Source organism: Anomalospiza imberbis, chromosome 39 (assembly GCF_031753505.1).
Source record: "Anomalospiza imberbis isolate Cuckoo-Finch-1a 21T00152 chromosome 39, ASM3175350v1, whole genome shotgun sequence".
In the NCBI taxonomy this organism is placed as follows: domain Eukaryota; kingdom Metazoa; phylum Chordata; class Aves; order Passeriformes; family Viduidae; genus Anomalospiza; species Anomalospiza imberbis.
The window spans coordinates 789,598-806,470 of NC_089719.1; the positions used below are offsets into that span (position 1 = coordinate 789,598).

General features: G+C 55.1%; 3 protein-coding genes across 3 annotated transcripts in view; 1 reads left to right on the forward strand and 2 right to left on the reverse strand.

Annotated features, from left to right (window-relative positions):
• LOC137464210 (zinc finger protein 850-like) overlaps window positions 1-16,873 on the reverse strand; it is a 711,331-nt gene that overhangs the window by 631,878 nt on the left and 62,580 nt on the right. The window lies entirely within an intron of this gene.
• LOC137464215 (zinc finger protein 3-like) overlaps window positions 1-16,873 on the forward strand; it is a 170,964-nt gene that overhangs the window by 53,983 nt on the left and 100,108 nt on the right. The window lies entirely within an intron of this gene.
• Window positions 4,698-7,906, reverse strand: LOC137464237 (serine/threonine-protein kinase pim-1-like; the record flags this gene model as incomplete). The annotated part of the gene is made up of 4 exons (XM_068175535.1): window positions 4,698-4,716; window positions 6,964-7,256; window positions 7,461-7,511; window positions 7,733-7,906. Coding segments are annotated over 4 exons (537 nt in total), but the record flags the coding sequence as incomplete, so codon positions are not given.

Below are 16,873 nucleotides of genomic sequence, written 5' to 3' on the forward strand. Positions count from 1 at the left end.
AATCCAACCAATCAGCGCCTGGAACAATCAGTGCAGGAACGCCTTCTGCATCATCCAATCAGATCGCACTCTCATTCTGGCCCCACCCCTTCATTGTGACATCACAAGCGGCCTTGACACTCAGCCCCTCACCACTATGACATCACTGCACTCCCATTGGCTGTCGGCGGGAGGGCGGGGCTTGCCCGGACTATAAAAGGCGTGTGCTGGCACACAGGGCTCAGTGCGGGCCCGGCGATGGGAGCGGCGGCGTTGGCGGCGTCAGAGCCCCGGGAGCGCCCCGGAGCCACCTCTGGCAACGGACGGCGGTGAGGAATGCCCTGGGGAGAGGGGGGAGGACCCCGCCAGAGCATCCCATGGGACAGTGAGCACCGAGAGCGGCGGGGCATCGCCCTGGAACGAGGACGATGGAACTGGGAGGACCAGGGCAACCAGCGGAGCATCCCCGGGGCTGAGGAAGGAGAATACCAACATAGCATCCCCCGGGGGCAACGGGCATTTAGGGATTTTAGGGATTGTAGAGAGTAGTTTAGTATGTCACATGGATGAGAAGTTTAGGTTTTACAATTTTTAGCATATTGTAGATTGTTATAAACGCCAATCACTTGGTTTTTAAAATTTTAAAAGTTTAATAATAATAAAATGGTTATAAAAATAGTAATACAATTAGAGTAATGAAAATTTAGAGTTAGGACAATTACAAGACAATAAAAAGCAAAGAATTACAGACGTCCGGATGCTCTCGGGCACTTACGCCCGATAAGCATGCCTTGTGAACAAAGGAATAATCTTTAAAAGCAGTAGCCTGTTGCATATTCATACATCTCATACATGATGCATAAATTCCTTGCAAATTAAGAACTTTTCTGGTTTTTGTCAACTTCTTCCCCTTAATCCTGGTGGTTCCATAAAGCCGGAGAGAAGGTGGAAGTATGTTTGTCTTTTCCGATAAGGAGGCAGTAATTCTTTATGGGCCCCCATCATTGTCATCTCTGTGTGAAGAGTTTCTTCATTATCTCATCTCTTGCTTGAGCTAGTAAAAAAAAACCCCACATATATAGCCTCTATTTTAACTACAAAACTACATTTACCATACTATTAAAATGTTAATACAGCACTTCTAATCAATATAACATAATACATATAGTATTCAATTTAATATTTGCGAAAAGCCAATCATAAAATATGCATTTTTCACAGATGGGTACAGGAGCTGTCACATCTTCAGCAGAGGAGGACACACCTTCAGCAGGAGCTGTCACAGCTTCACCAGGTGTTGGGGAATGGCTGCAGGAACAGGGTCATGGATCGATGGAACAATTGTTCCAGCAATCCTCTGTTTGAGACCCCAGACCTGAGCTCTGTGCCCGGGAGGAGCTCTGGCCTGGGAAACTGGCCTGGGAACAGCATTGTGTCTGGGTCTGGGAAACAGCACTGTGCCTAGCCTAGGAACAGTACACTGTGCATGTACAGATAGCAAAAAAGCAGCATATCCTTGAGATATGAGTTGTACAAGAACAGGATGTAAAACAAGATGTACCTAGCAAAGTAAAATATATCAAGCTAGCAGATGAAACACTTAGCTGCAGCTGAAACCGCACGTAGGAGAGCATGTAACAATGAACCTTTATGAATTAACCAATGAGAGCTTGTTGCTAACATTGCTTGTGAAAGACTGTATAAACTGACAGGATCTTTGAATAAATCAGAGCTTGCTTATCAATCATATTGATTGTGTGCTTGTCTTCCCTCACTGCCCACGGCAAATCTTGGCACCCAGAACAGGGACCCTTGCAACCCTCAGGGGTCCCGGTGCCTCTCTGACTAAGGCGGTGAGCCCGGAGCAGCGCTGAATATGCAGTGCTCAGAGGGCTGGAAGTCTACTCGATGCTGGCATAAGGAGTCCTCTCGAGCCTGGGTCAGAGCAAGACTTGCCATCTGGGGAGTCAGGACAAGACTCGCCATCCGGGGAAGAGCTGCCGGCTTGCAAGGTACAAAGGCTGCACTTAAGGGTCAGATTATGGAAAGCAAAGTAGCTCTTCAATTACTTACAGAAACGTGATTTAGCTGACATAGATTTAGATAAAGATCCGCCAGCTTTGTACACCTATGGTCGGGCTCAAGGCTTATTTAAAGCCTCAGGGGATCTCTCTGATGAGAAAGAGTGGCGTGGATTAGAGAACATTCTTTAGTTTAAGGTGATTGATGATGATAAGGCTGCCCGAGAGCTAATGAGGTCGTGGCGCTCAGTCATAAATTGTTTGCAGAAGTATCAAGCAGAAAAGAAAGTTGCTGCTGTTGCTACTGCCACTTTAGAAGGGGTTAAACCAGGAATGCATTCTTTAGAGGTTGATTACAATCCTAGTCCTCCAGTAAGAAATATTATTGAAATTAAGAGCAGATTGAGTGATAAGCAACCTACTGCTCCCCCTGCTTTTAATCCTGCCTTTAATGCTGCTCAGTCAGACACAGATCCCCTCCCCGGGAATGAACAATCAGTAATAAATGGTGAAAGACTTCCACAGGCTAAAAGAAAGCAGCTGCAGGATGAAACTGTTCAGAACAGCCACAAAAGAGTTTTAGTGACATCTGCTAGTAATCCTTTTAAGCAAGAACATCCTAAAATTTTACCAGGAATACACAGAATGAATTGGTTGAGTATCCAAAAAGAAGCAATAAGTAATAAAGATTATGACTTGTTCTACTATTACTGACATAGATTGCCAAGCTTTTCCTGTTGCTTATACACCAAATGCAGGAGGGGGAGAAACAACCAATTATCATCCTGTGGATTGGAAATTGCTTTCACAATGGAGAGCCGCAGTTAATGACTGTGGGCTACACGGGGAACCTGCAAAGCAAATGCTTAATTCCATATGGGGCTCAGGTTTACTTCTTCCAAAAGATATTAAAAGTATCATAAGAATAATTATGACACAGTCTCAGTTAAGACTGTGGCAAGCCCACTAGCATAAATTATGTAATCATTTTGCAAAGACTCCACGACAGCAGAATGAGCCCTTATTTGGGATAACTGTTGAACAATTAATAAGTGTTGGGCAATTCACTACAACTGAAATGCAGGCACAAGTAGGGGCTAAAGTATGAAAAGCTACCATACCATTAACTAGAGAAGCAATCTCCATGGTTAGGACAAAACCAGTATCTCCTTCTTCTATGTCTATTAAGCAAGGCAGAAATGAGCTTTTTACTTCCTTTGTGGATTGGGTGACCGAAGCTATCAATTTAGCTGATGTACAGGACTTCATGAAGAGAACCCTATTACGACAGTGTGTTTTAGAAAATTGTAATACCTCTACTAGAAGTATTCTTAACACAATGAGCATTGATGCAACAGTGGAGGAAATGCTCTGTGTGCTCCCCGTGAACCTCAGCACTGGGACCACTGTCTGCCCCAGGCTTCAGGGGCTGCAGTGGGAGCCCGGCTGGGCTCTGCCCTGGGGCCATCCTGCAGGGACAGCTGCAAACAGGGAGCATTCCCTTGCCACAAAGAGCCAAGCCAGGGCTGCAGGGCAGCTGCTCCAGCCTGGACTGCACTGCTGAGTGCTGTGCTCTGGGGCTCGGGCTCCCCGCACAGGGGACTGGACTGGTGTGCCACAGGAGACAGAGAAGCTGCAGCTTCAGCCTAACTGAGGTGGGTGCGTGGGCTGGGAAGACTGGGGAGGCTCAAGGGGATTCACAGAGCTCATCCTGCTGCAAGGACAAGAAAAATGGGAGTGGGAACTCAGCAGTGAGGAGAGCTGAGGGCTGGAGAGCAGCTCTGAATGACACTAAAATCCCACTGCACCTCTGAGACATTGCTGCTCCTCAGCCAGTGACAGGATGAGTCCCTAAGCCTGGGGCTCAGCCTTCCTCGTGGTGAGGGGCACCAAGGAAGGCAACAGTGTGATGGAGACTGCCATGGGCTGGGAACTCACTGGGGGAAAAGAGGGAGCAGTTGGGAAGTAAAAGGCAGGTGGAGGAGAGAACTGTTCAGAGAAAGACTGAGCTACAGCTTGAGCAGGCTGCAAAATGTCATCTGGGGTCATCCCAGATTGATTTCATTTCAGAAGTTAAGGAACAAGTTTATTTTGGGGTGGTGTCATGTTTTCCCTGGGAGGTGTACACTCTGCACACTTGAGCTGTGTTGCTGAAATGCTCAAGCAGGTCTGTGCTGCAGGTCACCCCATTTCTTCTTTGGCTGATTGTGGCCCAGTGCTGAGCTCCAGCAGAGCCCTGGCAGAGCCCAGAGCAGCCTCAGCACCCGCAGAGCCCGGCTGCAAGGAGAGAAACCAGAAAGCGCCCGTCAGCTGAAGGCTCCTGTCCCCTTGTCCCAGCCGCCCGCGGTGCCCAGGCCATGCTGGCCGTGCCCAGAGCTGTGCCCAGAGCTGCCCATCCCTGCTGCCTTTGGGAGCAGAGCAGGAGGGCAGGACATGTGCCCAGCCTGCAGCCGGCCACGGCACATCCAGCCCTCAGCAGCTGCCCAGAGCAGGATGCTCCTGTGCTCGCTGCCATCTCCCCAAAGCTCTGATCCCACCATGCCAAGCAGACGGGACCCACCTGATGCCATCCCCCGCTGGAAGAAAAGCTGGTCCCAAACGATGTCCTCAGCCTTCTCCAAGGGCACGGCCCATCCATGCCACAGCTGCTCCCAAGCACTTCCCCATCCAGACTGGACCCCACCTGGAACGCTTCCTCTAGAAAAACACACAACAACTTATTGAAAATAGATTACAGACAAAAAGGGGAATAAGAAAAAAGGTCAAAAATCATATTACTGTCAGGGACTTGAGGAAGGCCCAACCCCTGCATGCCAGGGAAAAACCCACCCACAGGTAAGGGAAGCCCAGGCTTTCTCCCTTCCCCCCTGCACTGCCCCCCAAAATAATGGTGATCCCAAAGGAAACAGGGGCAGTGGAGCAGCCCAAGCCCTTCCTTGCCTGCAAAGCAAAGCAGCCCCTGCACAGGTTCTGGAGTCCCACCTCTGCTCCCACCATGGGGGTTTGTTTGTGTCGGGCTGGCTGCCCCAGCTCCAGCCCCAGCCCGGGGCACGGTGGGTGCTGGGGCTGTTGGCAGGGCCAGGAGCCCACTCCCATTTCATCACCACCCCAGCCCATCCCCCAGCCCTGCCAAAAGCAGCCTGGCAGCCGACTGAAGGATCAGCTGCATCTGCCCCAGCAAAGGGGGAACCTTTGGTTCCTGGCCAGGCTGTGCAATGCCCAAATCTGGGAGCATCCCCCTGCGTGTGGACTCACCTGCAAATTCCCTGTGGAGCCTGGCTTTGGAGAAGGTGCCAGAATCGAAGTCCATCATCCTCAGCTGCCGGTGGCCAGGTGGAGGAAGAGGTTGTCATCCTTGATGTCATCCTCGCTGTCCCCAGCAGCAGCAGCCCCACACGGTAAAGCTCCTCCAGGGGCTCCTTCTCCTTCCCTGGGGGTGAGCCCAGGTTGTCAGGGTTCTGCCCAGGGCCCAGAGCTGTCAGGGAACCAGGACAAGCAAAACCAGCTCAGATGGCAGCCACCAGTGCTGGGCAGAGCAGCTCAGCTCCAGCACAAGGGCTGCGTGTCCCCATCTGATGACCCCTGGGCAGTGACACAGGCAGGACAAAATGTCTGGGTTCCTTTGCTTCTGATTGCCAAGGCATGTGTGGAGCTGTAACTTACCAGGGCCTTGCATCAAAGTGTGCCTGTGGCTCTCTCCCTTCTTCTAGGGCCGATCAATATCCTGCAGCCAGGGATCACAGAACAGCTCTTCTAACGAGGGCCTGTCCGAGTCCAGCATGGATAAACACCACCTGATCACATCTTGGCACTCTGGGCAGAGAAACCAGAACCCGCCGGTCAGCTGGAGAAGGCTCCTGTTGGCTTTGCCCCACTATTCCCGTACCCAGGCCATGCTGGATGTGCTCAGAGCTGGGCCTAAACTTCCCCATCAATTCCCTGTTTTGGAGGAGAGCAGGAGAGCAGGACATGTGCCACCTCCTCAGCAGTTGCCAGAGCGGGATGCTCACGAGCTGCTGCTGTCTCCCAGCACTGGCATTGCCCCCGTGGCCAGAGATGAGGATCCACCTTGAGAGAGCCGTTTTGGCAGCGAGAGCTGATGGTCCCAGCTGATGTTCTGGCTCCTCCTGAAAGGGTGCTCCCCGCAGACCATCTGGTGCAGCAGGATGCCCAGGGACCAGATGGTAGCTGGCTTGCCGTAGTAAAATCCAAAGAGGATCCATTCCGGGGGGCTGTATGACGGTGTTCCTATGGAAGACAGATGGGGTTCATCAGGGGGATGCTGCTGCTCCCAGAGCCTGGCCCCAGCATCCCTGGGCGTGTGGGGGCTGCCCCAGTGGCACACGGGGTGACCGCTGCCCTCTCGCCAGCATCTGGGACTTGTGTACAGACTCGGGGTTGGAAAAGAAGCCACTGGGGTTGGAAGAGGGCAGCAGAAGTCCTGGCAAGGCCCAACCATGAGGAGGAAAAACCCACCCAGTGCTTGGGAAAACCATGCCTTCATCCTCCCTGCCTGCACAGACCAAAAAACATCATGAATCCAAAACAAACCAGGTGAGTGGAGCAGTCCAAGCCCTTTGTCACCTGCACACCAAACCGGCTGGGACACAGGTTCCGGCCCCCCTCTCTGCTACCCCCACCCACCCGTGTTTTTGTTGGGCTGGCTGCCCCAGCCCCAGCCTCAGTCCTGCCCAGAGTGGTGGGCAAAGGCTGCCAGCAGGGCTGGAAGCTGGCTCCCCACCCAGCCCTGCTCAAATGCAACTCAGCTGAAATCTCAGTGCCATGAAGGGCAGCAAAAGGGAGAATCCCCGCTGCCACAGCCAGCTTGGGCTGTGAGATGTTGGGCCATGAGATGCCAGGACCGAGAGCACACCCCTGCGTGGGCTCACCTGCAAAACGAGTGTAGGCTGTGTCTTGCAGGTAGGTGCCACAGCCAAAGTCAATCAATTTGGCCTGCCCGGTGGCCAGGTCAACCAGGATGTTCTGTGGTTTGATGTCCCTGTGCAGGACCCCACAGCTGGTGCAGTGCTGCACGGCCTCCAGCACCTGGCGGAACAGATCCCGCGCCACCTCCTCGGACAGGAACCCCCGTGCCCGAATGAAATGATGCAGGTCCTGAGACCGCTTCGGGCGTTCCAGCACCATCAAGATGTATTTGGGGAGCTCAAGCCACTCCAGCAGCTGGACGACACCGGGGAATCCAGTGGACACCTTGTCCAGCAGCACGATCTCCAGGGGTGCGCTGGTGCCGTCGGGCTGCAGGAGGAGCACGATGCTGTCAGTGGGGCTGATGCCATGCCGGGGGTCAGGAACTCCTCACCCAGCCCGGGGTGCTCTGCGCCCTGCGCTGGCCCCACGCCCGCTCTCCCTCGAGGTGTTCTGGTGGCTCCCACCCTGCCGGGCCTCGGCTCATCCCCGCCCGGCACGGCCCGGCTTCTGCCGCTGGCCCCGCTCACTCACCAGCTCGCCCCAGTGCCGGACGCTGTTCCTTGGCACCCTTTTGATGGCCACCTGCAAGCCAAGAGCAGCAGCGGGCTGAGCTCGCCGCCCGCCATGCCCAGCCTCAGCCCCAGCCCCAGCTCCAGCCCCATCCTCCTCCTCCTCCTCCTCCTCCCCCTTCTCCTTTTCCTTCTATCCCTCCTCCTCCTCCACCCCCTCCTTCCCCTCCCCCTCTTCCCCCTCCTCTTCCTCCTCCTCCTCCTCCTCCGCCCGCCGCCGGCCCCGCCGCTCACCGGGGCGCCGTCCGAGAGCCGCGTGGCCGCGAAGATGCTGCCGAAGCCGCCGCTGCCCAGCAGCGAACCCAGCCGGTACCGCTCCTGCAGGCCCTGCTGCGCCTTCCCTGCGGGCGGGACGCGGCTGTCAGCGCTCGGCCCGGGGCCAGGAGCGGCCCCCGAGCGCCCCCCGACCGCCCCGGGCCGGCCCTCCCCAGGCGTTCGCTCCCGGCAACGGGACAGCGGCGGCTCGGGGGCGGCGGCCGTCGCGCTGCCGAGCGGCGGAGCTCGGGCCGGGGAAGCCGCAGCGGAGGCGGCGGCAGCGGCCGCGCCGCGTGTGTCCTCCGCGGGGCCCGGGAGGAGCCGGGGCCGGGGCCAGGCTCGGGCCAGGCGGAGCCAGAGGGAGGCGATGCCGCCCCAGCCCCAGGCACCGATGCCCGCCCAGAAGCGCCACCGCCAGCACGGCCAGAGCCGGGCGGAGGCGAGACCCCGGCGGGACGGCCGGGGACGGGGACGGGGACGGGGACGGGGGCTGGGACGGGGGCGGGGCAGCCCCGCCCGGGGCCGGGGGCATGCCGGGGGCATGGCCCAGCCCGGCAGGGGAGAGGGAGACTGGAAGAGGAGGGGGCACAGGGAAAGAGAGGGCGGGAGAGGGTGTGGGACAGCGGGAGAGGGAGAGGAGAAGCAATAGAAAGTAAAGAAAGTCGCTTCTTTCACTGCTGCTGCTGCCGCCGCTGCTGCCGCCGCTGCAACTGAAGCTCCGGGGCCGTTTGTCCCTGTGTCCGTTTGTCCGTTGCCCGCTCGCCCCTGCGCCCAGCCCCCCGCTCCCCGGGGGCAGCCCCTGAGCCTGTCCAAACACGGGAACTTTGCCGCGTTCAGCCCAGATCCAGAGTCTGGACTCCTGCACGAGGTCAGAAGTATCTCAGAGGTCCCCGCTGAGTATCAAACCCTATCGGGGCACATTCCCTGGCTGGAGGATTCCCTGGTCCTGGTCCTGCACTTATGGCTCCAGCGTTGCTTTCCAGCAAAAATTGGAAGGCAAACTGCGTGGCTCATGGTACTTTAGAGTGTCTAGAACTCGCTAAGTCACTGATCTTAGAGGTGAGATGCATTTGGAATTAATGGGATGGAGAAGTAGTGCAAGATGGAGAAAGGGAGCAGAGAAATAAATAGAGGAAAACATCTTGGACTGTTTCTTTCAATTTTCATTTCACTTCTGGAAAGCTGTTTCAGTTTTCCAGGAATCTTCTCCACAGTCCTGTTTGCTCTTCTCAAGAACCTTTCCTGGAGAACCAGGTTGAGCTCCTGTCACAAGATGTGCCACCACCTGCAGCTTCTCTTGGCTTTCCACAGTGGGTGTGCAGCAGGAGTCTTGCAGCAGAGCAGGACCAAGGTTTGGAGAGCTTGACAGCTTGTCCTTTCTCTTCCTGGTGAGCTGGGGAGCTGTGCCATTGGTGAGGTTTTCATTGTGACTGTTCCAGCCTTGGGAAACAGGAGGTGGAACCAGGACTTGTTAGGGAATACAAGCCTGACTGAATGCAGAGAAGGAATCTCCAGAGCCCGCAGCCAGAAATGGAGAGTTGTGTGATAATCATTCCCACATCTCCATGGACACCTGGAAAGTGATCTAGAACATGAAAATGGGACAGAGGGAGTTTGTTTCTGTGTTCAGTTTGGGTGATTCTACATCTCCAGTGCTGGTATAAATCAAGAGCACAGTCAGTTCATGATAAGCACCAGAACAGGCTGGACCTCTGAGAGTAGGTGACGGAAAGAATTTGAAAAGGAGAAATGCAGGGAATGACTTGGTGGACTGTGCCAGGAGCAGGGCAGGTCCCGCTGCAGGAAAAGCCCCAGGCCAGCCCCAGCACAGGGAAGGCCTCGGGCGCAAGGGCAGAGTGCCGTGCTGGGAGCTGTGCCAGGGAGAGCCTGAGGCACCAAAGGTGCCTTGGCAGCAGCAGCTGCTTGCAGGGCATGGCCAGAAGCCTCCCTTGGCAAGCCGGCCTGGTGGCCAGCACTGCAGAGCTGCTGCCTCAGGGCTCATTTCTGGCTGGGCTCTGCCCCAGCCCACAGAGTGTGACCTCAGCCCTGACTCTGCCACGGCCCTTGTGCCTGAGCCCTGCAAAGCCCAAAGGTCACCTGTGCCCCCCTGGCTGTGCCAGCCCCTGGGGCAGGGGGAGGAAAGGCAGAGAAGGGGCTGGGTTTGGCTGTGGGATGTGGGGTCCAGCAGAGACCATGAGGAGTCAAGGCAGTGGATGGAGTGCACTGAGCAGCCCCTTCTGCCCATGCAGTCCTGGAATGGTTTGGATGGGAAGAGCTCTGCAGTGCTCATCTCATCCAAACCCCGCCATGAGCAGGGACATCTTTCACCAGATCAGGTTGTTCAGAGCCCTGTCCCAACTGGACTTGAATGTTTCCAGGGATGGGGCACTGACCACCTCCCTGGGAACCTGTCCTGGTGTATCACCACCCTCATCATCAAACATTTCCTCCTTATCTGTTCTTATCTGAACCTCCCTTCCTTTAGTTTAAAACCACCCCCCTTTGTCCCGTTGTGCCAGGCCCTACTAAAACCTCTGTCCACCCTTGTATTCCCAATGAGCCGGGTTTCCATGGCAACTGCCAGGACAGGTGACCCAGGTGTCACCCCCAGTGAGGGCTGCCATGGACACAGTGCCCAGCACTGCCCCTTTCTGTCTGGCTGACCTGGCCTTTGGCCCTGGCCCTGGCGTTTGCTGCTGGTTCCGCGGCGCCTGACCGGCCAGCGCGGCACAGGGCAGGTGGCCATGGCACAAGCCCCCAGCAAGGGATCCCCTCTGGCTCTGGGCAGTGACAGCAGCCCTGAGCAAGGGGCCAGGGCAGGTTTCCATGGCACCAACCATCACAACGGCTCCAGGAGCAGAGTGACTCTTGCCAAGGAACTTTGTGGTGCTGTCACTTAATATTAAATCTGGTTTTTGCTGATCCCTTGCTGGGGATTTTTTCAGCGCTCTCAAGCCCTCGTTGGTAACAGGGTGAAGAAGCCCTGGGCCAGGCTCTGGCCCTGGGGGACATGGGGACGCTGCCGGAGGGTCCCTGTCCCCCTGTCCCACCCCCCACAGCCACAGCCCCCGTCCCCGTGTCAGGCTCTGGGGTCGATCTCGTGGAACATCCTCTGGGGGAGGCTGCGGTGCCGGGGGCGGGTGGACCCGGGGGGACAGGGGACCCCTCTGTGCACGAGCAGCGTTGGACTTCTCTGGGGGGAACTGGGAGGGGGGGCTGGGGTGGAATGACCTCCCCAGTGACCTCACACAGCCCCTGTGATGTCACACAGCCCCTGTGATGTCACACAGCCCAGTCTGAGATGTAACAGGCCACCTGTTATTTCATACAGGTGTCCTGTGATGTCACAGCCTGCTCTTTGAGGTCCCAGTCTGCTCTGTGATATCAGAAAATCTGCCCTGTGAGGTCACAGCCCAGCCTGTGATGTCATAGACACCCTGTGATGTCATAGCCAGCACTATGAGGTCACAGCCACCTTTGTGATGTTATGCAGTCTCGTTGTCATGTCACAGCCTGCTCTGTGATTTCACAGTCAGCTCTGTAATGTCACAACCCACTCTGTATTTTCTCAGCCTTCTCTGTGCCATCACACAGCTGCTCTGTGATGTCACAGAGCCCTTTTCTATGATGGCAGAGTCTTCTCTGTGGCCTCACAGCCCATTCTGTGATGTCACACAGCCAGCCTGTAATGTCACAGCCGACTTTGTGACATCACAACCTCCTCTGTGATGTCACATCCTGCTATGTCATGTCACATAATAAACCAGTGATGTCACAGCCAACTGTATGATGTCACAACCTGGTCTGTGATGTCACACAATCACAGAATCACAGAATTGCTGGGTTGGAAGAGACCTTTAAGGTCATCATGTCCAACCCATGCCCTAACACCACCTCAGCTAAACCATGGCACTGAGTGCCACATCCAGTCTTTTTTAAACACATCCCATGATGGTGACTCCACCACCTCCCTGGACAGACAATTCCAGTACTTTATCACCCTTTCCACAAAAAACTTTTTTCCTAATATCCAACCTAATTTTCCCTTGGTGCAGCTTAAGACACTGTCCTCTGGTCCTGTCAGTTGTTGTGAGGAGAAAGAGACCGACCCCCACCTGACTGCAACCACCTTTCAGGGAGTGTAGAGAGTGATAAGGTCACCTCTGAGTCTTCTCCAGGATAAACAACTCCAGCTCCCTCAGTCATTCCTCACAGGACTTGTGTTCCAGACCCCTCACCAGCCTTGTTGTCCTTCTCTGGACATGCTCCTGCTCCTCCATGTCCTTCCTAAGTGGGAGGGCCCAGAACTGGACACAGCACTCGAGGAACGGTGCCAGTACAGGGAAAGAATGCCAAGCACACCAGTGCCAAGTACAGGGGAAGAATGACCTCCCTGCTCCTGCTGGCCACACCATTCCTGATCCAGGCCAGGAGCCATTGGCCTTCTTGGCCACCTGGGCACACTGCTGGCTCATGTCCAGCCTGCTGTCGACCAGTGCCCCCAGGTCCCTTTCTGCCTGGGCACTGTCCAGCCACACCGCCCCCAGCCTAGAGCTGTGCAGGGGGTTATTGTGGCCAAAATGCAGGACTTGGCACTAGGACTGATTAAACTTCATCTTATTGGACTCTTCCATCTATCCAGCTATTCCAGGTGTTCCTGCAGAGCCCTCCTACCTTCCAACAGATGGACACATGCTCCAAGTTTAGTGTCATCTGCAGATTTACTAATGAAAAGCTCAATCCCCTCATCCATGTGGTCAATAAAAATATTGAACAGAGCTGGCCCAGCACAGAGCCCTGAGGGACAGCACTGGTGACTGTCCCTAGCTGGATGCAGCACCGCTCACCACCACTCTCTGGGCCGGCCATCCAGCCAGTTCTGAACCCAGCACAGAGTGCTCCTGGCCCAGCCATGGGCTGCAGCTTTTCCAGGAGTGTGCTGTGGGAGACAGTGCCAAAGGCCTTGCTGGAGTCCAAATAGACACATCCACAGCCTTTCCTGCATCCACCAGGAGGGTCACCTGGTCATGAAAGGAGACCAGCTTGGTCAAACACGACCTAGCCCTCCTAAACCCCTGCTGGCTGGGTCTGACACCCTGGCCATCCTGGAAGTGCTGTGTGATGGCACTCAGTGTGAACTGTTCCATGACCTTACCACGTACTGGGGTCAGGCTGACTGGGCTGGAATTACCAGGATCATCCTTCCCACCCTTGCTGTGAATGGGCATCACATTGGGCAGCTTCCAGTCATCTGGAACCTCACCAGTGAGCCAGGACTGCTGGTAAATGATGGAGAGTGGCTTGGCCAGCTCATCTGCCAGTTCCCTATCACCCTGGGGTGGATCCCATCTGGTCCCATGGATTTATGAACATCCAAGCAGCTCAGCAGGTCTCTGACTGCCTCCTCTTGGATAACAGTGGTCCACTCTGCTCCCTGACACCATCAACCAGCCCAGGAGGACAGTTGTCCTGAAGGCAAATCATCTTCTCACTAAAAACTGAGGCAAAGAAGGCGTTAAGCACTTCTGCCTTCTCCTCATCTGCAGTTATTAAATTCCCTTCCACATCTAATAAAGAACAATGGTTGGTCTTACCCTTCCTTTTACTGCTAATATATTTGTAAAAGCATTTTTCATTATCCTTTACAAAAGCTGCCATTTTAAGTTCAAACTGAACTTTGGCTTCCCTAATTTCTTTCCTATATACCCTAGCAAGCCCCTTAAATACTTCCTGAGAGACCTGACCCTCCTTCCAAAGATGATACATCCTCTTTTTATTCCTATCTTCCTCCAAAACCTCCTTGCCCATCCAGGCTAGATGTTTGCCTTGTCAACTCTTCTTTTGGCACACAGGGACAGTCTGTTCCTGTGCCCTCGAGATCTCTGTTTTGAAGCTTCCCACCTTTCCTGAACTCCTTTGTTTTCAAGGGCTGCTTCCCAAGGAACTCTCTGAATAAGTTTCCTAAATAGGCCAAAGTCATCCCTCCGAAGTCCAATCTAAAAGTCCTATTAATGTTCCACCTGACTTCACCATGAGAATTCTATAATTTCATGATCACTGTGCCCCAAGTGACCCCCACCCACCACATCTCCTACCAGCCCATCTCTATTTACAAACAACAGATCTAACATAGTCCCTCTCCTGGTGGGCTCACTCACCAGCTGCAACAAAAAATTGCCCTCCACAAACTCTAAAAATTTCCTAGACTGCCTCTTTTCTGCTGTATTGAGTCCCCAGCAGATGTCCAGCAGGTTGAAGTCACCTACAAGAACAAGGGCTGATGATCCAGAAACATTCTCTAGCTGCTTTTAGAATGAGTTGTCCACCTCTTCTTCCCAGCTGGGTGGACGATAACAGACTCCCAGTAGGATGTCAGCCTTGTTGGCCTTCCCCCTAAGTCTCACCCATAGTCATTCAACTCCATCATCATTAGTTTCAACACCCACAGCATCAAAACCCTTCCGCAATGTAAAGGGCCACCCCTCCACCTCTTCTCCCTTTCCTGTCTCTCCTGAAGAGCTTGCAGCCATCCAGTGCAGCGCTCCAGCCATGTGAGTCGTCCCACCCTGTTTCTGTGATGGCAATTACATCATAGCTCTGCTGCTGCACCGTGGCCTCCAGCTCTTCTTGTTTGTTACCCATGCTGTGTGCATTAGTGTACATGCACCTCAGCTGGGCTGCTGATTTCACCCCTAGCTCAGGCTTACCACCCACAAGCATTCTCCAGACAAACCAGCTGCTTCCCCTTCAGACCTAGTTTAAAGCCCTCTCAACAAGTTCTGCCAATTCATGAGCTAAAATTCTTCTGCCCTTCACAGAAAGATGGAGCCCGTCTGGTCCAAGCAGGCCGGGTGCCGTAAAAGCTGCCCCATGATTAAAGAATCTGAAATTTTGTCGATGACACCAACCCTCGAGCCACTCGTTGGTAATGTGAGCTCTCCTATTGCTTTCAGCGTTTTTCTCAGACTCCAAAGGGACTGAGGAAAAGACTGTCTGTGCCCCTGTTCTATTAACCACCTGACCCAATGCCCTAAAGTCCCTTTTAATTGCCCTGACACTCCTCTTTTCAATCTCAACGCTGCCAGCCTGGGGTATCAGCAGTGGGCAATAATCAGAGGGCTGAATCAGCCCAGGCAGTGTGTCAGTGATATCCCGTACCCGGGCCCCAGGGAGGCAGCAGACCTCTCTGTGGGGTGGGTCTGGTCGACATATGGGGCCCTCTGTTCCCCTCAGGAGGGAGTCACCCACCACGATTACCCTTCTTTCCTTTTTGATGTTAGAGGTGCTGATCTGTCTCACAGATGAATCATAACTGAGAGCCTCACTGGACAGATAATTTTCTTCTAAACCATCTGGCTGACTCTCCAGATCCAGGGGATCATACCGAATCTGAAGTGGCACCTGGCTTGGGAGAGGGGGTTGGGAGGGATTTTTATTATTATCTCCTCGAGTAGGTACCCACTCCCACTCCCCTTAATCGGCCAGGTGTCCTTCTATATCCTGACAGTGGGAGGTGTGGGAGACAGCGGGAACCAAGGAGAGCATTGCTGCCCTGCCAGACCTCATGGAACCAAGGATCCATTGGGACACTGCAGGGCCCTGGGGCACCACGGTGCCATTGTGACACTGCAGGGCCCAAGGATCCAAGGGACTTTGTGACACCAGAGGGACATTGTGACACTGGGAGGCCTCATGGAATGATGGAGAACATTGGGACACTCTGGGGCCTCATGGAACCGTGGTGACACCAAGTTGTCTGGGGGTGTTGATCTGCTGGAAGGCAGGAGGGCTCTGCACAGGGCCCTGGACAGGCTGGATCCATGGCCCAAATCCAACAAGGTGAGGTTTAACAAGTCCAAGTGCCGGGTCCTGCACCTTGGCCACAACAACCCCTGCAGCACTACAGGCTGGGGACAGAGGGGCTGGACCGCAGCCAGGCAGAAAGGGACCTGCAGGGACTGATGGACAGCAGGCTGGACATGAGCCAGCAGTGTGCCCAGGTGGCCAAGAAGGCCAATGGCTCCTGGCCTGGATCAGGAATGGTGTGGCCAGCAGGAGCAGGGCAGTGATTCTTCCCCTGTGCTCAGCAGTGGTTGGGCAGCACCTCCAGTGCTGTGTCCTGTTCTGGGCCCCCCAATTTAGGAAGTACATGGAGGGGCTGGAGCATGTCCAGAGAAGGGCAACAAGGCTGGTGAGGGGTCAGGAGCACAAGTCCTGTGAGGAGCGGCTGAGGGAGCTGGGGTTGTTGATCCTGGAGAAGAGGAGGCTCAGGGGAGACAAGGCGGTGTCAGGGCACAGGTTGGACTTGATGATCTCCAAGGTCTTTTCCAGCCTTGCTGATTCTGGGATTCTCTGAAACCACCCTTGGAGCAGTTGCAGGAGGAGCCCTGGGCCTCCTCTTCAGAAGCTCCAGCAGCCCAGGTCCCTCAGCTTCTCCTCACAGCCCCAAAGCCCATCCTGTCAGTCCTGCAGAGCCTCTGCAGCCCCTCCTCACTGCCCAGAACAGGCAGCCCCACAGCCAGACACCGCAGCCCAGATGTGCCCCCCTGGCCTGGGCTGCCTCTGGCAAGGGAGCAGCACGAGGCACTGCAGGAGCCTGCAGACAATTCCTGCAGCACTTGTGGGATGATCCCGCTCCCCAAGGGACGATCCCATGGTGCCAAGTCAGGAACTGGAATGGGGAGTGGGGCCAGAGAGGAAAGGGCAAACAGGGATGGGCTGTTTGCAGGGGAGGGAACAGGGCTGGGCATCAGGAAGAAATATGTACAAGGGAAGAGTAAAGAAAGCAAAAGTGAAGCCAAGGAAATGCTCAGGGCAGTCTGGGGGTGGCTGCCAGGCAGCCCTGGCTCTGAGCAACAGCGTCTGCAGTGGGACAGGAAACTCCCAGCTGATGGGAACAAACTTTCTGGCTGGCTGCAGAGGCCAGGACAAAGCTGAGTGGTTTCCCTGGCATCCCCCAGCCCTTCCTGGCCCCAGGGGCTGATGGCATTTGTGCTCCCTCAGGTTCATGTCCCCACAGCAGCAGCATGGGGGTGCTCCCGCCTGCTGTGTGCAATGCAAACAGGGGCTTCTGAGCCAGTGCTGCCGTGGCTGTGCCTGCAAGGATGCGGCACCTGTGTG